Genomic DNA, 8,720 nt, shown 5'->3' with positions numbered 1-8,720 from the left:
AAAAAAAAATAAAATGAACTCCAAAACGATTACGACGTTTATATCCATATAACTTTCTCTATTGCTTTTGAGGTCTTACAATTAAGACCATTTTGTTTAAATAAATAAATACTATTTTACATGACCAATAACTCAATCTTGAGCAAATATTTTAAGCCTTTTGACATCTTTGACAGATTTCTCCAAGATTCCTAAAGTAAGTCTTTTTGGCCTAAAAAAAGGTTTGCTCAGGAGTTCAAGGTTGCAGTGAACTATGATGATGCCACTGCACTCTAACCTGGGCAACAGAGCAAGACACGGTCTCAAAAACAAAACATTTTCAATCACCTCTCATCCAAAATTACTTTTCATGTAAAAACTCTAGTAAATGCAAAAAGTAATAATTAAATTAGTTTAAAAACCAAATATATTCCAATGTTATTAAATAGTCCTAGTTTTCTAATCTGTAACTTATTTAATACTGCTAGATATACTCTATAATATCCTTATAATAGCCCTATTATCATTTATATTAAATATTTTTAAAAGACAATGTCAAAAAAACCCCAAGTCATACTAATTAAAAAAAATAAATACAATCCAAAGTGTATTGGAACTTGCAATCCTAGCACTCTGAAAGGCTGAGGCAGGTGGATTGCTTGAGCTCAGGAGTTGGAGAGCAGCCTGAGCAAGAGCAAGACCCCATCGCTACTAAAAAAAATAAAATAGAAAAATATCCAAGTGTTCTGGCTGGCACCTATAGTCCCAGCTACTCAGGAGACTGAGGCAAGAGGATTGCTCCAACCCAGAAGTTTGAGATTGCTGTGATCTATAGCAGACCACGGCAGTCTACCCACAGTGACAGAGTGAGACTCTGTCTCAAAAAAAAAAAAAAGAAGTGTTCCAATAAAATAGACAAATATACACTTTGGGTTTAGTATTCATTCTTTACAACTGTTACTAAAAACTATCCATTGATCTTCCTAAAAAAGAGAGCCTTCCTAGCTACACAAGACAATCGACGTTAGTCTTCTAAATACCACCAAATAATTTATGACCCAAAGAAAAACTTTACAAGGAAAAGTAACAATCACAAAAAGCCATGCTTGCTCATTTCTACTTGCCAACATAATTTCACTGTCTCTGACTCTATCAAGACATTTAGCTCTCAAGGAAGATACTTTAAAAACAAAATAAAATATTGGACACCTTCCTGAGGAGGAGGAAGGGTTCAAGGAAGCTTCTGGGTGGACAACCCTTTTGAGAATGGCTCCCTTTTAGGGAGCCCAGAGGCCTAAATAGGAGGGGAGGGGAGGGTACAGAAGGACTGAGGTCTCAAGTAGAAACAAGGATAAATATGACACATGTCCCCCATGTCTCTTGCCTGAGTCATATATTCCTTAAAAACTAAATGACCTGCTTTGGGGGGGGGGGAGGGGGGAGGAAGGTGGAAGAATTACTTTAGGCCAGGAGTTTAAGACCAGACTGGGCAACATAGCAAGACCCTGTCTCTACAAAAAATAAAATGTTGGCAGGGCATGGTATCTAATGCCTGTAGTCCCAGCTGCTCAAGAGGCCGAGGCAGGAGGATCATTTGAGCCCAGTTCAAAGGTATAGTGAGCTCTGATGCACTCCAGCCTGGGTGATAGAGCAAAATACTGTCTCCAAAAAAATAAAATGACCCCAGTCTTTGCCTTTTTCTACACATAAGGTAACAAGACAGGGCTAATGACTATGCTTATATAAATTATCATCACATACACCCTTACACCTAAACTTAGGTATAATTTCATATAAACTTTACCTGAATATAAACTGTAAACTAGCTGGATGTGGTGGCTCACACCTGTAATCCTAGAACTCTGGGAGGCCAAGGTGGGTGGATTGCCTGAGCTCACCAGTTAGAGACCTGCCTAAGCAAGTGCAAGACCATCTCTTAAAAATAGCTGGGCGTTGTGGCAGGTGCTTGTAGTCCCAGCTACTTGGGAGGCTAAGGCAAGAGAATCGCGTAAGCCCAAGAATTTGAGGTGCTGTGAGCTATGATGTCACAGCACTCTACCAAGGGTGACAAAGTGAGACTTTGTCTCAAAAAAAAAAAGACTTCTAAATAAAACTAACCTTAATTCTCCAAAAGCTTAAAACTTTTTAGTTGACATTCTCAACTTGTCCTTATAGCCTTTTCTTCTGTGAATCCACAAAAATGACCTTTTCTGGCCTAAGAGCTGGAAGGGCTAAATTTGGTCACAGTATCTCAGAGGTAAATTTGTCTGCTATCCAGAAACTCCATCCTCCATGGGGAAAAACACAGACTGTGAACAGGAGTGTGAAGCAGTCAGAACTTCCCAGGAAGGTGGTCACAGAGCCAAGGAGATAGGGAGTCACCTCTGGAAGCCCCTGAGATTTTTGTCTGACAATTGAGAAAAAACTCGACACACATTTTCCTGCCTGAGAGAGAAACTGAGATTTCACTCCAGGTCTTTGGAATCCTTTATGTGGCGTTCTCACCAACCTCGCCTCCTTAACAGCCTGCATGGTTCCCAGGTAGGGCAGCAATTCTGGCTATTACGGTATGATCATTTGTACAAGCAAGGTTCAATTATTGATGTTTTAAAATAAGAGAGCTCTCTCTTTTCAAAAGCAATTTGAAATGCCTCCAAACAAATTAGACTAGCAAAACCCAGAAGGATGTCTGGACTCGGGATTAATGAGAACAGGCCAGGTGTGTCTAAGAACAGGTGGCTGTCTGCTGGCTGTGAGCTGTCACATGGCCTTTCTCAGGAGGGAAAATGTCTTTCATCCTACCTTGCAACATTCCAAGGGCCACACAAGCCAACCCTAACAAGCCCTGCGATACGAGAGCCCTGAGCACAAGTCAGTAAGGTCTGGACCTGAGTCGGCTCCTCTTCTAACCCTGTGTCCTTACCTTTGCGGGGACTCAGTTTTCCCGTATGTAAAATGGGAGTGCCAATCACCCTTCCTGCAGGAGTCATTGTGGTGCTCCAGAAAACATAACTTGCTTCCCTTTCCCTGCCTTCCCCTTAGCAAATTCATGGACTCACCAGGCAATAGTCATTTTCTTTTAGAAAGGGGAAATGGCACTGCACCAGTTTCCAGACCCTGGGCTAGGGGCAGCCTTGTGCTGTAGATGGACAGTTTCCTGAGGAGAGGAAGGGTTTGAGGAAGCTTCAGAATGGACAACCCTTTTGAGAATTGCTCCCTTTTAGGGAGCCCAGAGGCCTAAGGAGGAGGTCAGTGGCGGGAGTAGAGAGTGGAGGTGGGGTGTTTTACAGAGGGACGTGGATCTGAAGCAGGAACCAGAATAAAGCTTTGCCATGGCTGTCAACACCATCAGCACCCATCCTGGGGCCCATGGGACAGTGGCACTCACATATTCCCCAGGTGAGCAGGTGCAAATCAGCCCCTTGATCCCAAATATCATTGTTTCATGCTTCCTCACCCTGCCTGCCAGCTCAGATGCCACCCCCAGAAATTCCCAAACATCTTCAGCTGTCTTAGTCAAGGATCAATAATCCTAAGGAACATAGATTCAGTAGAGCTAAGTCAATGAATAGCATTAACAACATGTACATTCATCAGGGACTTACAGCATACCAGGCACAGTCCTAAGCATCAGACATGTACTAATTCATTTAATTTTCACATCCACCCTACAAATTGGTTACTATTATCTGCATTTTCCATTTGAGGAAATCGGGCACAGAGAGATTAAGTAACAAACCCAGTGTCACACCATTAGAAACTTAAGTTCATCAGTGTGAGAATAGGAAATTAAATATGGCCAGAGGAGGAAAATTGAAAGTCAGGGTCTTGGCCTCCTCCATTCATTTCTGCTTTTCTCTGCCTCTTATGTCTGGCTCAACACAATCACCTCAACCCCCAATCTACAGATGCCTGCCATTTCCTAACTAACTTGTTCCTAATTCATGGAATGGATTATCTGGAGAGTCAGCTCCATCCTGTGGTGTGGTGGTAAATGTCTAGCAATTGGTTCTGCAAGGAAGAAAGCCCTGATTTATAATATTTGCCAGTTTCCATGGTGTAAATCTCACCATGGCTGATTTTAAGCTACCAACACTCACTGAGCCAGAATGGCCATTACACACACTGGCTACATCTAAGGATCAAGTCATCAAGTCAGGTGTCCAGTACTGGCCAATCAGCTGTGGCTGTGATGGGGGTCATGTGGCACAAACATGGCTGCCACCACCCATCTCTTCAGGGCATAGCAGCCTATGAGAGGTCAATTTCAGCATTTTAGAGACAGAGATAAGGCTGGTGAGATTATAAAAACATATTCATCCTTGGTTATCCCATTCATCCTTCTGAAGGTAACACACTCTGGTTTCCCCTTAGGCAGATGTACTTACTTCAGAAGGGGTAGTACTTCTGGCCCTCTGCTCCAGAATGAGAGCATGGGCCTTAGGCCCAAGCCAAACAAGCACATGACATGACTCAGTCCCAACCAGGAAGACCCAATTAGACTTTTGCTGGGTGCTAAGATTTGAATGTGTTGCCAAAAAACCTATGTTGGAAACTTACCTTCCAAGGCAACAGTGTTAGTAAGTGGAGTCTAATGGGAGGTGTTTAGGTTAAATGGATTGATGCCAATTATAAAAGGGCTGGAGGCTGAGTGTTCAATCACTCTCACCCTCTCTGGCCCTTCTGCCTTCCACCTTGGGATGATGAAGCATGAAGGCCCTCCATGCTGGTGCCATATTCTTAGCCTCCATAACTGGGACCCAAATAAACTTTTGTTCATTATAAATAACCCAGTCTGTGGTATAATCCAGTCCATAAAACAGACTGAGACAATGGGGCTTCTGGCAGAGACAGAGGCGTGATTGCTGGGGACCTGGGGGCTGTGAGGCTAGAGCTGCTGATCCCATCGGAGCCTGAGGATGAAGCTGACTCATAAGTGAGCCAGGTGGAGCTACAGACACATCCTTTGAGACCCAAAGCTGGCCTGACCACTGTCCTGTGGTCAATAAATTCTGACTTTCACTTTCTATCATTCATAGCCAAGTCTTGACACACAAGGACTATGTGGACTCAGAGGAACAAGTTCCTGATGATGAGCTCCATACTGACTCACAGCCGAGTCATTTCTGTCTTCCTCACAATGCCTCCAAAGGGCCAGCCTTGATCAACTTTGGGGGAATTCCTACATTTCCCTCCTACATCATCAAAACCCTGACCCCCATGGGAGGAAACCTATGCAAAAGGGACTTCTTGGACCCATCACTAGAATAGCTTCCCCACAAAACAGGCATTCTGAGAGGTTGGGGTGCCCCCAGGGAACAGGGGAAGTGAGACTCATTGGGTGGACCCAATACAGAACTAGAAAAAGCTCTAAAGCTAGAACATTATGAGTAAATCTATGTCTCTACCACTTAATCACAGTATGATCCTTCCCACAAAGCCTCTGTGGGTTGGCTACTTACTTCTAGGAGAATCGGGATGCGATCGACATAAGACACTCAGTTCGGCACTTAGAGAGAGGCTGGCCCAGAATAAGGAACCATTTCTTTCCTTCCCCAGTCCGGGGGCGGGGGTGGGGGCGGGGAGAGGAGCAATGGAAAGGTGCCCCCCAGCCCCACCCTCGCACAGAGCACACCACACACTGCCGCCACCCGGGTGCAGGTACAGTTTATTCTTCACAACAGAGAAATACAAAGAGCAGAGGGTTTGTAATTCCTTTGTTTCTCGCCCCCTTTAGTGTCTTTCCCCCACATTTGCTTTTGTTTTGCTCCCCACCCCCTTTTTTAAATAAAATGCAAACTTCTTTCCTGACGCGTCTGAGGGGCACCTGCCACCAAGATGCAGACTGAGAAGCCAACAGACTGTTTTCTCTTTTTTAATAAGGTAACTAGTTCTAAATATGGTGGCCTGGAGGTCCCATAGAAAAAAGCAAAGGGGTGTTAACAGTATGTATAACAGCGTATTTACAGGGTAGTAACATGCGGACAAAAAGCTACAATACTGAGTTTATCAGAGACGCAAGTCAAACAAAGGGGTGAGGGTGGGGCCAGAAAACCCCATGGGAAAAGAAACCCCAGGAAACGTTAAACTGGTAAATCAATGGCGAGTTAAGGCTTAAAAAGTGTATAAAAATAACACAGTTAATATTCAAAACGGAACTCCAGATACAGAATATATAGATGAGTTTCTGTCTAGTTTTCTTTTTTTCCCGGGGGGACATGGGGAGCTGCTCCGGGCTCTGTACACGGTTCCTATATACACGGACACGCATGGCTTTCAGATTGGGATGTGCCGTGGGGACTAGGGACGGGGTCCCTTCCCTGCTGAGGGGCCTAGGGCCTGGGCTGGGGATTCCCCTCCATGGCAGGGAAGATAACCCTTCCCCGGACACAGCCCCCATCTGGAGGAAATTCTGGAGGGGGGGGTCCCAGCCCCAGGCCCACTCCCTCCCCATCCCCCTGCCCACAGTCTGGGATGACGGGAGAGGTAGCCTATAGGTTTCCTGGCCAGCACCGAGGTAGACTGGGGTGGTCTTCAGGGCAGTGAGGGAGGGCCAGGTCTTACCCAGCCCACCCCACCCTATTTCCCTGGGCCCGCCACCCAGCCCATCACTGCACCCTTTGGTCCTGCGGATCTCCTGGGCCCATCTCCTTTCCGCCTCCTGAAGCCTAGACAGCCCTGGTGGCTGCCGCATCCCTCTGCTCAGTGATGCCCAGGGCGCAGCTTGAGAGGTACGAGGGGGGCACCTAGGAGTGAAGGGCACGCTCCAGCGACCTCCTGACCTCTCTCACCTGGGCATCCCCTTTGCAGTCCAGAAACCCAGGCCTGAGCCTTCCCTCAAGACCTGAGGCCATGGCAAAAGAAGGTCCCACGCTGCCCTCTGGTTCTCTGCGTCCATCTGTCCGATTCTTTTAATTTTTCGGTCTTAGCAGCACCAACTTCCTGGCCAATAAATATCTTTTTTGTTATTTCCCAAACAAACTTAAAAAAAAAAGAAAGAAAGAAAACACCCCCCACCCCCAAACAGTGAAGCAAGTGAAGGGTGGGGGACAAAAAGAAAACGCAACAGAGAGGTTCAAAGTGCTCTGAGATCGTCTTTGGATGCTACCAAAACAGTCCAGAATCTTGCAGTTGGTTGGCCTGGCCGCCCCCACAGCTGGACCAGCCAGGGCATCTGTGGACCAAGCTTTCTGGAAGGTTAGGAAGGTCGTGAGAGAGCTTGGTGGTTCCTGGAGGGCCCCTGTAGGGAGTCAGGGCCTGGTGCTGCCTGGGTTGGTGTTTGCTAGTGGGCCGGGCGGGGCGGCGCCTCCAGTGGGCTCAGATGAGAGAGATTCGCACCGGGATGCCGGGGGATTCCGTCCTCTGGGGCGAGTGATGGCTCACCAGGTGTTCCACCACCGTGTGTTTGGACATGTGCTTCATCAGGTAGGTCTCCTGCGGGCAGGGGTGAGATTCAGAACGTGGAACCAGGGGGAGGGAGGAAGGGGAGGATGCAGTTCCCAAACAGGCCACTAGAGGGCTCCCTGGTCGGCCGGCCAGCTGGTGGTGGGCGGGACCCGCTTTCCGAGGGAGGAAAAGCACTGGACCTTGTTTCTATGGATACCGTATAGGTGCCAAGGGTGAATGGTGGCCCCTTGATGGAGTTGGAGCCTAGAGGCCTGGCTGGAGAGCCAACAAGCACAGGCTCACCCCTTAGCAGCACCCATGCATGACTGCCCAGGACTGGGCCAGAAGCCCTTTACCAGCTGACAGTGGGGAGGATACCAGCTGACCCTCAGCCCTGCCTGCTGGGTCAAGCACAGTACCCTCAGCTGGCTGGCAATCCCAGCAACAGTGAGGCAGCAGGCCTGGGTTTTAGCCTAGTTCTGCTGTTTCTTAAAAATGGAAAACTGGATGGGAAATCAGTTTGTCCCTCCGTGCTTCAGTTTCCTCCTCTGTTAGCAAGGATGGAGAAGAACAACCTCATAAGTTGCAAGTAGCAAGGGTCGAGGGGCACCAAGCCTTCCCCAGCCTGGCCTCTGCCACCTTACTTCATTCTCCCCCTGGGGCAGAAGCCAGCCCTAAGTCTCCCATTGGCTCTGCTGGGTGTGACCTGAGGCACCAGGACTGGGCCAGCAAAGTGGCCCAGAGCTCACTGCAGACCCAGAGGCCCTCACACTAAGCCATGTCCTTCCAGTAGCCTTTGCCAGGAGCAGAGGTGGTACTGAGGGCCCCACTCGCCACTCCTTGGCCTTAGACCCCAATATGCTCAGAATATAGTTGAAGAAGGCCTTAAATGTGGTGGTGACATGCCACTAAACAATACCAGAGGGAAGCAAGCAGCAAACCCCAAGCTGGGAAACTATTTTTCAGTGAATAAATAGCAAAGGGAAAAAAGGAGAGGAGGGGACCTAAAGATGAGAAGATATTCTGACTCAGTACAATGTAGGAATCTTATTTAAATAGTGATTAAAAACTAATATTGTAACTAAACAAAAGTCATGGCATTCATGAGACAAATGAGTATGTCAATGCTGACAAGTGCTTTTAGGTATTCTAAAGATATTGTGGACGTGCTCAAAAAAGGAGTCTTTAGGGCTCGGCACCTGTGGCTCAAGAGGCTAAGGCGCCAGCCACATACACCTAAGATGGCAGGTTCGAATCCCCAGCCCGGGCCCAACAAACAACAATGATGGCTGCAACCAAAAAATAGCCGGACGTTGTGGCGGGCGCCTGTAGTCCCAGCTACTTGGGAGGCTGAG

At 47.3% G+C, this 8,720-nt stretch overlaps 1 protein-coding gene and 1 pseudogene across 2 annotated transcripts in view; both read right to left on the bottom strand.

Moving 5' to 3' along the window:
- Positions 1 to 5,629: 5,629 nt before the first annotated feature.
- Positions 5,630 to 6,782, bottom strand: LOC105888141 (annotated as a pseudogene). Its single transcript, XR_001161771.2, has one exon. The product of XR_001161771.2 is annotated as an uncharacterized LOC105888141 (transcript).
- The window catches only part of ZNF362 (zinc finger protein 362), a 34,404-nt gene continuing 31,522 nt past the window's right edge, over positions 5,839 to 8,720 (bottom strand). Inside the window, exon 9 of the mRNA XM_003801266.3 lies at positions 5,839 to 7,413. Coding sequence (XP_003801314.1) covers positions 7,297 to 7,413 — 117 coding nt within the window. The 3' untranslated portion in view covers positions 5,839 to 7,296. The remainder of the gene's footprint in view (positions 7,414 to 8,720) is intronic.

The sequence above is a fragment of the Otolemur garnettii genome, unplaced genomic scaffold (genome assembly GCF_000181295.1).
Source record: "Otolemur garnettii isolate 467f Iridium unplaced genomic scaffold, OtoGar3 scaffold00204, whole genome shotgun sequence".
NCBI classification, from domain to species: Eukaryota; Metazoa; Chordata; class Mammalia; order Primates; family Galagidae; genus Otolemur; species Otolemur garnettii.
The sequence above is the reverse complement of the archived record's forward strand: the minus strand, read 5'-3'. Positions and strand labels throughout refer to the sequence as shown.